A 15,071-nucleotide genomic window follows, 5' to 3' on the forward strand; every position below is an offset into this window, starting at 1 on the left:
ATCATATTGTGGTTTTGGTACGTAAAGACACGTAGTTAAATGTTCTTTTTTGAAATGGTTCGAACAAGTTTTGTAGATGCCTAGGGTACAGCTACAGTAAAACAGTCGCACCACAATATGTGTGAAGCATCTCATATCAAGAAAGCTACAGAAAATTACAAGTTACCCTCCTCCATAGCCATACGTTTTCTTATGAACTCACAGAGTAATTGGGGTTAAGCTCCACTTTCACTGGCTCTGCGTCATGATGGGATGTCATGTCGTCTACTTCTGGTTGTCTTGGAATCAGTGCGTGAAGTTCCTGCAACTTCTCCGCAGTCGATCCTAAGCGCGAGCTATTGAAGCAGTGTGCGTTGTGAGCATTCTGTAGCAGCGCTGAGTGTGTCCGGCATTCTGGTAACCACAGGCGAGCTGTTCACTTTGACGGATGGTTGTAGGCATAAAGTAAAGCTCCTCCCCATATTTCTATTGCTGTGATGAAGGAGCTTCAGTGTAGACATACGTGAGCGGCCTTGTCAGTCTGCATGGTCCAGCCACCTCTTGGCGCAGAGCTTAACCAGCCAAACAAAGAGCTAATATTGCTGCAACCAAGTGTAAAAAAATTTAAACATTTAGAAGAACATGTTCACGATTACGTTCCTACCAAAAATTTACGCCTGCAGCAAAATACAATACACTTGGTTACTGCTACAGTGAAACCTCGTTAAACCGTAGTTGGCCGGAGCTCGGAAAAAGTACATACTAAACGGTAGTACTGTTTAACCGAATAGCATGAGATCGCCCACTTACCTGTCGAAAACGGAACTCAGAGAGAGTGTGATGAAATGGGAAAAAAGCATGCAGTATTTATCCACTTCGCACGACAAAAGTGTTATTTTCGTTTGATGCCGCGGCGGCCTAGCACGACGACGACAGCGGCCTCAAACTTACTGAAGCTGCGTGCCACATTTTCAGCAGCCCCCTCTTCTCGGCAAACACTCGCATGGCAGATTCCTTGTTGGCGTTACGTATTCTCCATGCACGTGCGCAGTAGTGCTGCAGAAGTCCCGGGGGCGCCTTTTTCATTGCCGGGTGCCGAAGTTTGGAATACTTTTCATTTGGAATAAAGTTACGTTATCGCGCCCCTGTTCTCGTCTCGACGATTGCATTCATGAGGCTGACGTAACGCGCAGCTTATGCCACTGTCGGGCCTGAATCGCCCGTGCTGTCGCTTTCCGTGTCGTCCTCATCACTGTCGCTAGTCGACACTTCGGCAACAACACAGGCAACGATGGCGAAAAGTTGAACCTCGTAGCCGACATGTCTTCGCGGTCGCAGCAGCGCTGCCGAGCAACTTCGCATTCCAAATGCCACACACTGTAGTCAACAGCAAACCCCTGTTGCGTGCCAGCGCCGACTTCGTGTCACGTTCGATAGCACGGACGATGTCTAATTTTTCTTCTATGCTGAGCACCCGGCGTCTTTTTTATCCGAGCTTCGGAACGACGTGAGTCCTCGCTTGCACGACGCCATAACGCTCTCTGGCACGGCGTCAAAATGATGTTTATGTTGATGTGGCTTCACGCGCAAACGCGCAGGGCGCTTGGAGGTCGTTGTTCCGATCTCTGAGGCTTGTTGTTCTGCCGGGCCGCCCGATGGAGACGGCGCACCGCCGTGTTTGCGCGACGAAAAGTTGAAACGCTACGTTTTAACCGATGCGTACGCAATAAGCTGGTACGGTTTATGCGGATACAAAACACATTATGTTCAATGGCTGCTGAGTCGTGGATTTGACTTTACTACTTTTAAAACGAAACTACTGTTTATGCGGGTACAGTTTAACGAGGTTTTACTGTATAGTAGTTCTGTGCTTGAGCGCTGTCCCACCAAGTGGCTGCATCGTGCAGACTGTTCACATTGGCCCCTCCACTCATCCCGTAAAATGTCCAAGCCTAGTTCACTTGCACTTGCGTTTACCCGAATACATCGCGCGAAACACTGTTGTGGTATATGGTAACCATTCGGCGGGAAGTGATGGCCGCAAACACGCAGGTGCTGGTGTCTATCGGATACTATCAACCAGCGTTGTAGCCGCTCTGCTCGCATGTTTGCTCCACAGAGGGACACAATTTCGCAGCTTGACATGTTGCCAATGGCTACATTTGCAGCCCACAACGCAAGGGCAAACCATATTGCTTGTAAAAAGGCAGATCGAGACCAGCGCCAAACGTGCAGCTCGCGTCATAACGGAGCATGTTCTAACACAAGCAGACATTTACTGTAGGCTGGAAGTGCTTGAGTGGGGTGATAAGTTGGTTCTTGTGCATTCTCTTTCAGCTGCTTGCTTTTTTATGGAAACAAATTAAAATTTCAACTATTACAAACAACATTTGTTCACCATGAAGTTTGAAAAATTATCAATGACGCGCCCGGGGCAGCCAATCAGATAACTCGCCCTACTGGCATCATATAGACACCTCACGTCATTTGGTCAAGGGTGGCTGAAAACTCAGGGCCAGACTGGTGTTCTGTGATCGGTAGCGATGTACATTTTTAAAACCTTATAATAAATTACATGCTTTTTGTCACTTAATGATCAGAAAGATCAATTCTAACGACCTAGCGTATTTCTAAAAAAGAATCAAAATCGTTTCAGTATCCCTTTAGAATGCACTTATATCTAAATGCACAAGTGTTCTTGCATTTCACTCCCATTGAAATATGGCTGCTGCAGTCGGGATTGAACCTGCAACCTTGAGCGATACTATAGCCACAAAGCCACCACTGCGAGCACAAAAGGGTTGATTTCACATGCTTCTGCTTCTATTGTGTCGCCTAGACCCTACGGTGATAACGCTTATAATGGTGATAACACTTATAAATAAAGCTAGGAACAAATTACATCAATGCAAACCATAAACCTACTGTCATGTCCTAATAACATGCAAAAATGAAAGTGTGTCATTTCTTTCACATTAGAATACTTCTAATTGCTTCAAAGAAAAGTTTTGGGATGAAGCAGGTGCCCACTTTACGTTGCGCCTCCAGTGCTTGTCATGAGCATGCAAACAACTGCCTGCTCAACGTGTAGCCAGATGCACCAATGCAATGACACAATATTGCCGACAGCGTCACTCCAGCTCCAGCGGTACAGTCGTGAGTGCCACCATGCGGTGCCCACTCGCAATGCATGGCGGCATACCCATAATGGCAAAGCAAGCTACATCCCAGTTTTTTTAGAAGAGGCATTGGTCAGTGCTATATGAACACTGAGGCAGACACAAGTGAATTGCGCGCTGGAACACGCTAGAAAATAACTTTGGGCAAGCAATGTAATGTGTAGGGCAGGTAACCGACGGCCTATCTGGGTGACGGAATCGGTACCAGTCGAACTGACATGCAATTGTAGACAGCAGACACGTAGTGCGAGAAAATAGAAAACTTGCAAGCACAGGATGGTATCAGCTGGCATGAGACATGGGGTGATTGGAGATCCTATAGTCTACATTAAATAGGCTGATGGTGGTGACCTCGGGATTCTACAACCACTTTTCGTTAGTTGTACTCCACCAGTACCTTTACAATGTATCAGATGAAGTGTCAATACGTTCTACTGTCGTAAGCCTACCATGAAAAAGAGGTTTCCCTGCTTTTGAGTATTCAATGTGGATTGTCCTTTGTAGTCCTTTAGGAATACCGAACCGAAGGGGTTATTTTGTGTTCCTTGGCTATGCGTTGTAAAGTGTCCCTTTAATTATTCTACTGCTGTATTTGTGTTGTGTTTTTGGTGCTGTAACAAGACTGCAATCACCCAAATTATTTTCTGCAGGCTTCACAAATGCGATGAGCCTAGCTGAAAGCATCGCGGCCAAAAAGGCATGCCACAGCCCTTCCAATGTTGCCGGTCAGGTCGAGGTTGGCATGCAGTGCAGCTTGCCTCTGGCTGACAAGTCTGTTGGGTGCTCGTTGAAAGCAGGGAGCGAGTCTAGGAGCGTGCAGACTACAGAGGCTGTGGATCAGTTAAGCTCCACCTCAGGTGGGCAGTGACCAGCACTTCTCTTAAATTCGCTTACGTGTGGGAGTATTGTAAATGGCTAAGTTGGCCTAGCTTGGTACGACTTGCTAAAGTGTGTACGACGTTGATGCCGAGGACAAATTAGAAGGTTTATGATTCTTGTCTGCATACAGATTGGGGCAAAATGCAAAAATAATGCTCTACTGAGCACATGAAGCACCTTAGATGGCAGAGCTTTATCCAGAGCTCTCTTGTCCTGGCTTTGTTGTGGCCCTTACATACCTCTACAATAACGTTACACCCAGTGAATCTCTTAGTTATAGCTAGATTGGTGTATTAGTGTAAGAACATTAATATAGATCAATGCAGAATGTAAGTTGACCCTTGGGTTTGAAGTGAATAAAATTGAAACAAAATTCTGTAATGCAGTCAACTATAGAACATACCTTGTTTTATAAATATGCTCATTCATTGAGGAAGGTGAAAACCATATGGGAACTGTGCTCACAAAAGAATTCCACCAGAATGTCTTCAAGTTCACTGTCAACAGGGTAGCGATTACACAATAAAACCTATTGTGAAAATCGAGAGTTGCTCTGTTCTACTTTCTATTCATAGAAACCAAGCAGCGCACTGCTACAATCTTGCTTTGCACTTCCACCCATCTTGTCACATTGTTTTCAAGTGCAGTTATAAAGTGAAGCCCTGACATGTTATTTTTGCACCCCTAGCAGTATTAAGACGCTGTTTGGACAAAGTTTGCAAAATTGGCGTGTTTGCTACAGTAATGAAAAGATGATGCTTTCTCCAGTTCATCAACTTGAAACAAGCAAACTTTCTTTTGTTTCACAGTATACTACATGGCAAACACAGGAAAGTTGTGTTAGTTATATTGTGACACCTCATCGAGGCCCAACCTCTCCTTGGTAATTCAGGCGCATGTGGTTGCAGCATAAGATTAGCAAAATGTTTTACAATATGTTTACTGGTACAAGATGAAATTTGAATATGTTCTTTTTCACAGCATAATAATGGTACAATCACCGACCAATATTTTTGGACACCCGATTTTAAGGGCCTGCCCTAATATTTTGGCTCTGCCATTGTACAGTCACATGCTTCATGTATTTATGTATAACCATGACCAAAGTTTTTCATGTTTCAAACAGTTCCCGTTCGATTTTTTAAACATTTTTCTCACAATCGCAAGTCAAAAGGTACCGCAAAGGAAAACAACATCGCCATCATTTTGTTTTTCTGCAGTCTCACACCAGCATTGCACACATCTCGCCTGCCAATTCAGAGCTTCCATTTCCAGTACAGTCTCAATAGCAGGCACTGCTTGCTGCACTCTTTCACGAGCCTTTGTGCTGTCATTGTGGTCAGCACACGTCAGTCGCATATGGTCAGCGGTACTGTTTGTACCGCCTCTCGTGTGCATTGTAGTTTTCTTCAGCTACATACCGCGGTGCTAGGCTTAGCAGTTTCAACAACCAATCTTCTGTGGTTTCATTGCCACCTGCTACCAGTGGTACCGACACCGCCTTCGTCGCCTGTCTCCAAGTCGACAAAGGCTTCGAAGCGAGGAAATCGTAGCAGATTGACAGTGCAAAAGAATGCCACCGTTATCAGAAAAGTGTAAAGTGACCTGTCACAATCGGCTGTCGGAAAAGAATTAGAAATCTCAAAGCAGACAATATCAGACTACATAAACAACTAGGTGAAGATTTTGGAAGCTGCCGAGAAATCTTCTGAATCCCGACAGAAGAATGTCAGCCAAAGTGCCCACCCAGAACTTGAAGCTATTGTGATGCGGCTGAAAGCTATGATCGCTTTGCATGTGCCGGTGTCTGGTGATGCTTTAAATTAAAAGGCAGAAACTGCGGTGCTTCAGATGTACATTAAGGGTTTTCAACTGAGTGATGGCTGGGTCCGAAATGTGAAAGGGCCCCTCACCAGGTGTGGCCATTTCGACCTGACAAGCGCCGTGCATACATTGCGCATTAAAGATCGTGTCTGCTAGGTATTACAATACTATGCACCACGGAAAGAACTAAATTTCAAATGGAACGCTGTTTGACCTTTTCTCGTGGGTGCCATGCTCCCAGCCGGAGAGTCTATGTATACAGTCAACGACTGAACTTTCGGACGCCCAAATTTTCGGACATGCCCGATATTTCGGACGCCTTCGCGGCATCGCCACGAGCCCCATAGAATCAATGTATAAGGACATCTGAAGTTTCGGACGTTCGAACCCCCCGCCGTCCAATTTTCCGGACTTTTTGACGGACGGGAGGTCTTTTCGCTCCTCGCGCTGCGCCCTTGCGAAGGAAATCCACTCGCAGCCGAAGCATATCACCGCTTTGAACCACAACTAGCCGTATCTAGCCATCACACACCGATTTGGTCTGGCCACGCTGGCTATGTTCATCGCCGCACTTCCGCCTCCGGCGGAGTTTCCGGAGCGGCGCCATTTTGTTTGTTTGTTTGCGCAGGCGACGTTTTGGCTAGCGTGGTGTGTGGTTGTGCTGTTGTGTCAAGTGTGCTCTGCGACGCTAGGCCTAGGTGCTTCGACGCTCGTCAGCGAACTCCACTGTTCGCAACTTGAGGATTTCGCTTGCCTTTGATGGCGCCCACTCCGTCTTCGTCGTCCTCGCCGATGGCATCGAAGCGCGGAAAGCAGTACCGTCGGACGACGTGATCAACGACAACGACCTCCGCTCTTCTGGGGTTTCCATACCCACGGTAATAACTTTTGAACAGTTTATTGACGCTGACAACGAGCTCGACTTCCGCGCAGAACTGACTGACGAGGAAATAGTCCGTCAGGTTGTGGGGGATTCAGAAGACTCCGATGTTGAAAATGAGGAGCCAATGCCTGCGCCGAGTTGACGCGAGCACTGTTGACTCTTTCATCGGTGTACAGTGCTGACATGACCCTTGCTCAGATCGAGGCGAATATGATCGCATGAACCAGAACGCCGTCAAAACAACAATCAACAAGTTCTTCAAGCCACTGCAGCAATAACACCGGCTGCCTGACGATGCACATGTACATAATAAACCGGCAGTCGGCTGCATACAGAGTTTTTGAACGCCTTTTTATAGCCACTTCACTGATGCTGTGGCAGGGTTTCGGAAGCCTGTTACTTCGCCCTTTACCTTTAGATCTGAGAAAAAAAGAAAAAGGGTGCGTTGTTTTGCATGCATTCATTTTTTCGGACTGCCTGAATTTTCGGACGTTTTTACGTTCCCTAGAGGGTCCGAAAAATCGGTCGACTGTATATCGCACAGGTGCGCCCATGTACATTTCACTGCTGTGACGTTGCTCGTAGTGACACGTGACTTCGAGAATTATTCAAGACAATATCTGACATTTGTGTAATTGTTGCTTCAGTAGACGAATGATAGTTTAGAGAAATAATGAAACGCACAAACCGAATGTCTGCATTTTTGTTTTACTCGCACAGCAGCAAGAGAGATGTACTTACATTTCGTCTGCTTGTTTCCACGTCGTGCAGTTGCACACACAGACAACGAAAGTATGTAATTTTATCCTGCATTCCAGCGTCCAAACTTCTGAGCCGCTTGTGCCTGCCTTAGTGTTTGCTTAGCGCCGACTTATACCGCTAGTCAGGTGTTCTCGTGCACAGCGCATAAAATTATGTGCTGCGTGAAACGAGACAAACGCAACAGCTCGCACGATGCCGTCAGTGGAAGTATGGTGCGCAGCAAAAAAGAGAGGGAAAAAAAAGTGAAGGCGGGGCCTGTGATGTATGCGTCACGCGATGCGCGAGCTCCAGTATGGGAGAACGCAGGGAAGGAATTTAGCTTGGGGAGGCTAGAAGGGGCAAGCAGAGAGAGTGTCTCTTGGCAGTGGCCCTCGCCTCCTGAAATCATGGGTTTGCGGCACTGAAATGCTTCGGCCTCAGTTATTAATGGACCAATTTGAAAAATTCTTGTGCCAGAACACTCCCTAGAGTGCAAGTAACAACTTCCAGCCTATAACCGAAATTTGCTCTGTGGCCTGGCGAGGGGCCTTTTAAGATGAGAAAAAACTTGGGCTTTAACAAGATGTGTGGTGAAAGTGCCACTGGTGGACGAGTCTGCTATTGAAAGTTATCGTTGTAGTAGGTTATTGTCATTGGTCTTGGAAGGCACATTTACTGTATTTACTCAATTCTAACATGCCCTCGAGCATGGCACGCAGCCATGTTTCATGACCTAAAAGAAAGAAAGGGAGAAAGAAAACTGCCCTCGATTGTAATGTGCACCCATTTGCCATGACCTAAAAAAAGGAAATTCTTGACAGTACCGCACACCTCACGGTTTCACGTAGAAATACAACTTTCTCTCATTTGGAAAAACAAAGGTTTACTCACAATGCACTAAGGTTACGATAAATAAAAAAAAATCACAGTTTTGCTCAAAGGGCGACATAGATTGTGATAGCAAATGATTAGACAGCTATACATAAAGTAAGGATAGTAGTTTTATCGGCCATTTGAACTTTTTACCATTCACTTACTAACTAAATTAACAAGCATGATGCCACATGCGCACAAGCAAATATGAACACGTCTCACACAGTGACTGTGGAAACTCTATCAAAACACTGGAGGGAGGAAGTGCAGTAGCAGGAGCAAGCGAATTGACCTCTGTGTGACCTCTTGCTTTAACACGAACTAAGCGGCGAGAACACAGTGTGGGGCACCTAGACGTGTAAGCTCTGCCTTCATCGCATATCGCTTTCAATATAGGGGCCGCATGACCATGCCATACGCAGCTGCCACCGGAGTAGAACGCCTCTCCTGTTTGTGCCTGTCCTGCATGCAAGTTTTCGTAACTCCAAGCACCCTTGATGCGGCCCGATTTCCATTCGTCTTCGCACACATGATCACTTTCCTTTTAACTGAGGCATCGTGTTGAACTTGGCGTGTCTTCGCAGTCTGCACTTCCATGCTGATAGAGCAAATGCAGCAAACGGCAAGACAGGTGGTGGACTAACCCAAGCACATGTACTACAGCACATGAAGGAAGCTACGGCAGCTAGGCTTGAAGGGCATACGAGGTGGCCACCTTGTAATGCCGATGGCAATATGGTAATGCAGGTTTAGAGTCTTACTCTATTCTAATGCGTACGCAATTTTCGGATCCATTTTATTGGAAGAAAGTGCATGTTAGATTCAAGTAAATACGATAACTGTGACAAAACCGGCCGTATTATAAGTTTACAAGCTGTTTTATAACAAACTCTTGCATTCACTGGGGACCCTTGCCACGGTGGCAAGCACTGCAAGGAACAGCTGACCATCCTTGTCGGTTGCAACATCCTGGGAACTGAAAAGCTTCCAATGCTTATAAGTAAATAGAAAAATCTGAGATGCTTGAGGGAGAGCGGATGTTCAAGTGCTGTACGAAGCCAACAAGAAGGTGTGGATAAGCAACTTCCTTTCAAAGAATGCACTCAGAAGCTCGGAAGGATGTTGGAGTGTCAAGGACCCAAAGTTCTAATGATAATGGGCAACTGCATTGCTCGGGGCCATGTTAAAGACGTCAGAAATATGCAAGTGGAATTCTAGCCGCCAAACACAACATCACTCCTACAGCTGATGGACCAAAGGATTGTCCGGACTTCAAGCAGCTCTATCGGCCACGCATGCCTAGTTGCATAGCGCTATGCATGGACAGTAGCAAGAGCTACAATGTTGACTTGATCTCAGCAGTCAGTATGCTTTCAGACGCATGGAGACCGTGGCCGAGAACACAATCCAGAGCCACATGGGTTTCACGATCCGACATGAAATGCTGGCATCATGCATTGATTGCAACTCTATAGAACCTGATTAGGCTCATTCACCTGCTGACCTCATCGTTCATTTGCGTACTGAAATGATGCTGGAGCGCTTCACCAACGTTGACGAATTATAGTTCTGTGCTTAAGTTATCCACAACAAAATAGTTGTCAGGTGCTATAAGATGAATCAGGCTTTGGCAGTGAGGAGCCGGTGTCCGTGCTGCCAACTCTTAGCTAACACAAACCTGCAAGGTGCTTTCAGCTGTTTACAGTGAGAATGTCAGCTTCGTTGATCTGCAAGCTGATCTATGGGTATGACAACGTAGCACCTCGCTGAAACATATTGACGAGCTTTTAAGCCACTCTGTAAATACAGTGAAATTTTTTTTTTTAACTCGTTTTTTCGGAATGCCCGACTTTTCGGTGGCAATCTCAAACTAGTCAGCGATTGTAAACGAATACAAAAATAAAATGTAACAAAGCTGCAATACATTTCAGCAGTGAAAATATTTACAGTAGAATCTCTATATGAACCTCTCAGGATGGTGCAAAAATTCATATCATCCGAAAAAAAAAAATTTGGGACAATCATCATGAAGGGATGTACAATAAATGGTTGACTTCTCGAAATTTCACATTTTCAAAATAATTTTTTTTCTACAGTAATAAAGAACTCTATGTCCTTGTCTTGATAGGATGGATGCTTTGTCCGTTGGTGGGCTGGCTTGATCCAATCAAAGGGAGCCTTGTGCAAGAATTTCGCCGCACAAATTGCATTGCAGCTTGCCTTGCTGCTGATTTTCATAGACCAGGACTTTGTACCCTCGAACGTTTGTACCCTTGTAACTAACTTACATCACACCAGACGCTAGTGTTACAAGATAGTCAACATGGACTATGTCAACTCTATCGAGAGAAAGGTTTTCTGGTATGTGTCAAGTGCCATATATGTAATAGCAGAGATGATATGGCTTCCTCTTTAATTAGCATGGGAGAAAGTACCACTTTGCTTAGCCCTGCGAAAAGTGTGAGCACCGCACTCTGTACTCTTAAATTTGATTTGCGTGCAAGGACTTTTTGGTCCCGAAAATGCTTTTGTTAACACCTATTTAACACTTTTCTGTCCGTGCCTATGCCTCTCGATAATGTATTGCCATTGGTTCAAACTTAGAATCCTGCCGCGCTTGGAGCGCTTCTGGATAGCTAGCACCATCCAGTGCCCAAAAGAGGAACTATTTTTGTAGTTTTGCTTTTGTTTCTTTTTTTTTTTCACCAGGGCAAGAAAGGATCATGACACCTGTTCATTTGGTGGCTGGCATGCAAATTTTATATGCTAGTCAAATCTCAATGAAACACAGAGAGATGATATGATCTGTTGTTTCTTCACTACAAGGTTGGAGTGATAAACTTTGTGTAATAGGAAAAGGCAAGCACATTTGAGGCGCTATGAAATCTGGAAGATTCAGTTTTTTTTTTCATGCATGTTACACTAGAATATCAGAAATAGTAAAATAAAATAAAGCCAAGTGCTCGATTTTGAATCTCTTAAGTGCAAGGGTCTGTGATGTTCAATTCTTATCCCAAATGACAAATACATATTCTACAGGCTTTCCCGCTCAATTTAATCCAAGCACTAGTCAATTTAATCCGAGTGCCAATTCAATACAAGCACCATTGCCAAACACTAGCCAATATAATCCACTTGCAAGTGAATTTAATCCAAACACAACATAATACAAGAACCTTTAGATTTGAAGGGAACTAAAGCTTTGTGAAAATATTTGGGGTTAATACCTTTAAAATAAAAGGGCCAGGTGAGAGACCAGTAGCTTTTCTGTCATGTGACTAATGACAGCTTTAGGAGTTTTTTTTCTCCTTTGTCTTGAGAGTGACATAGCAGTTGACAATTCTAGCAATCAATAGAGAGGAAAAGTCACTGTTGAACATTATTCACTTATTTTACTGTCACTGCGTCAGCTTTCGCTCGTGAATGAAGTCATTGGTATCAATCCAGTTGTAATAAAATAAGCACATTTTTGTTACCACTGCCAGCTGATAATAGCAAGTCATCAGTGATCACTAGTGATGCGCTCACTGTGATGTTTTACTTTCATGCAGAATAGCATCATAGATACCAAATGAAGCGTAATTCAAACGGCGATTCAATAACTATAATATAATAACTAGGAGATGCTAAGATTTAGTCACTAGTGATGACAAATCACTTTGTGTACTGTGGCAGTTGCAGCCATCATTCATGCACGTCGTCGATGGCTCAAATGAAAGTGTCAATTAATGATCTTGAATCAGTCAACATTCCTAATTTATATTACAGAGTCATTAATGGTCACTACTAATAAGCTCTGTTCGGTGTTCTTGTACTTTATGCGTTATAGCTTCATGGATGTCAAATGAAAACTTTTTTAAACAATGATTCAATTATGATAACTAGGAGATGCTAGAACCCCTTCAAATAGGCACAATGAATTTTCCGTTTTATGTATTACAGCTCCGCTTCCATGCTTTACCATGCTGCTGACAATGTACTAGGTAAAAGTAGGAAATCCCTCTATACTTTGGGTTCACAAGAAGCCAGGCTGATCTATACGCTAGGCTTCCGACCGTCAGAGCGCTTTGGTGTCACACAGCAAAAGTTCAAGGTTATTTTGATTCTTCAGCCTCATAATGTGTGTTGAAGCGTTAAGCTGGATCACCGAACATAAGAAGGAGAAGCGAAGCATAGCTGATATTTGTTTGCACAAATTGTGCCAAAGGTGCAAGATAGCGCAAGCAATTTCTTGCAAGGTGCGAGCAGATGATCAAGGAAGTTGCACTCTTCTGTTGGATGTTGTTGCAATCCTCTGGACATCGTAATTCAGACACTTCTATATATTCTATAAAAAAAGAAGATGATGAAAGCTTCCATCTTAAAAGTATCTCGGCGTTATTGTACAAAAGATAAATTCTTGAACTGGCATTCAAGAGGACAGAATACCATTCCAACTAATACAGACTCTAATACAACTAATACTGCTGTTGCATGGGTCAGGGGCACTGTTGCATGACACTGTTGGGACACTGTTGCATGACAGGCAGATGACCAGCGTTGGGCATTGTGTGATTGTTGTGAGTGGCGTACTGGAACTTTTATATAAAATGAATATTTTGAAAATTGGTGCTATGGTGAAGGCAACTTGTGAGCATCTGGGCGACCGAGAAAGATGCTTGATCAAGAGATGACCAAGTAAGCTCACTTTTCTGTTGTGGATCATTTCTGCATCATCGATGCCTACCAACGTGGTGGTGGGTTGAAGCAGCTGGCCCAAATCCTGGGAATATATATAGAGACGGTGCGCTCTATTGCTGTGACAGATTGAAAAACAGCCAAGAAACATGGTGGTTCGTCAAAAATGTTTGGCCGAGATGTGGTGGAGATGCTGCATGAAATTATACAAATGAATCCATCCATTAGGCTTATGCAAATTAGCATGTGCTTCACAGTGAAGTTTCCCGGCACCAAAATAAGCAAATTGGTGGCTATGGTTATACGGTTCAGTTAGTAACTCAGAGGCAGGTTCACCGTAACCATCCTGATTTCAAAGAAAAGCGCCGCAAGTTTGCTCAATGGCTTCAAAACAAGGGGTCTACAGTCAAGCGACACTACATTGACTCAACGAGCTTCAATGTGTGGTGTGCAAGAAGATTTGGCATAGCAAGGCGAGCTGCCCCAGCTATTCATCTTGCAACCAGCACGAAGGGCACAAGTATAAATGTTTTGGCTTGCCTGTCTGCAAATAGCCTTCTGCATTGGACTTTAGTGGAAAAGATCCACTGGACTGTATTCAGCGAATTTCTCGACAATGTGTCCAAGAAGGTTCGTCATCAAGAACCTGGCGCTGAGGCCCACTGCTGTGCTGAGGAAGTTGTCCTCGGCACTACTGAGCACTCAGTAAAGCGGCTGCTGCTGTACAGCCCATTCTTCAGTCCAATTGAAGAAGCTTTTTCGAAGTTCAAGGCTAGTGAAAGAAGTTCTAGTGAGATGTTGAAATGACCTTTTCACAACACCACCAGGCATCTCCCAAGAAACAGCATGACCGTGCACTGTTGGTAGAGGCTGCGGAAGAGTTAATGCTGCACATTTTGCGAGTAGAGTGCGCTGCCTATGCCAGGCAAAACTACACTTTTATGCAATCTGCCCTAAAGTGCCATGATACGTGAAAACTGCTCAGTGGTGCATGCAAAAGAAAGTGGATAGTCTTCTAACAAAGAGCTAACAGAGTGTTGATATTATAAAGGTTGGTCTCTCACAGATCAACTGATAGCTTTTATGGTAAGCATTTGTGTTCTAAGGCATAGCTGTTGCAGCGCGGATCATCAATTGCTTCATAAGAGTCTGAAAGCACTTTTAACGTACTAACCATAGTACTATATGAAGGCTGTAAGACCAAAAAGACGAATTAGCTCTTTTCCCACCAATCTGCTGCAAGCCGATTGATGAAGTGCTGCTTCTGCTAGGTTAACTTTTTTGTTTAGATTTATTTATTCCAGTCAATTGATGCCTCTTGTACTGCTCTTGGAAAAAAAGGCTTAGAAATTCATAAAGTTACCTACTAAAACCTTCTCCTCGGCTTCTTTTCAGAAATTTGATTGCATTGAATTTCGATTGCTTTGGAAGTATATCGCATTTGGAAAAATTACTGGCACTTTAAATAAGTTGACTGGCTTGAGGATTGACGGCTTGTTTGGATAAATTGAACGGCACTCAGTACTCTTGTTTGCTGCAATAATTTGTATGGCACCTAAATTGACTGGCACATGAATCAAAACAAATGGGCTAACCTTAGTCTGCATGGCCACTACTTCCACTGCCCATCAAGTGGCATTATAAAACGCAAGTATGCCTAAGAAGGCCGAGTCACACTGAGCATGCTTGCTGAAGCGTGCTACAAAGAAGCAATGCTCAGGCCCATGTGCTATACCCTAAACGTTGTGTTTGAACTGCGTTATAAAAACAAACTTTATGCTTACATATATTCAAATGTTAGTTGACAAAATACTTCCTGTGCAAAACAGCCAGGCATCTTTTCTATTGAATTGTATTCTGGAGTTTTGTGTGTCAGAGCCACGATTTGATTATGAGGCACATCGTAGTGGGGGACTTGAGAATAATTTTGGCCACCAGGGGATCCTTAACATGGCCCCAATGCACGAGAGACAGCATTTGTGCATTTTGCCCCCATCAAAATATCTATTGAGAACTTAACTATATGAGAAAGAAGC

The 15,071-nt window shown here is 44.2% G+C and overlaps 1 protein-coding gene across 4 annotated transcripts in view; it reads left to right on the forward strand.

The window, feature by feature from the left end:
• The window catches only part of LOC129380134 (uncharacterized), a 48,660-nt gene that overhangs the window by 12,658 nt on the left and 20,931 nt on the right, over positions 1 to 15,071 (forward strand). For 3 of the 4 annotated variants that reach the window (XM_072289612.1, XM_072289611.1, XM_072289613.1), the window contains one exon: positions 3,809 to 4,015. In XM_072289612.1, coding sequence (XP_072145713.1) covers positions 3,823 to 4,015 — 193 coding nt within the window. In that variant the 5' untranslated portion in view covers positions 3,809 to 3,822. Of the gene's footprint in view, positions 1 to 3,808; positions 4,016 to 15,071 lie in introns of those variants that run through there. The other variant, XM_050174396.3, reaches the window with a different exon arrangement.

Source organism: Dermacentor andersoni, chromosome 8 (assembly GCF_023375885.2).
Source record: "Dermacentor andersoni chromosome 8, qqDerAnde1_hic_scaffold, whole genome shotgun sequence".
NCBI lineage: Eukaryota > Metazoa > Arthropoda > Arachnida > Ixodida > Ixodidae > Dermacentor > Dermacentor andersoni.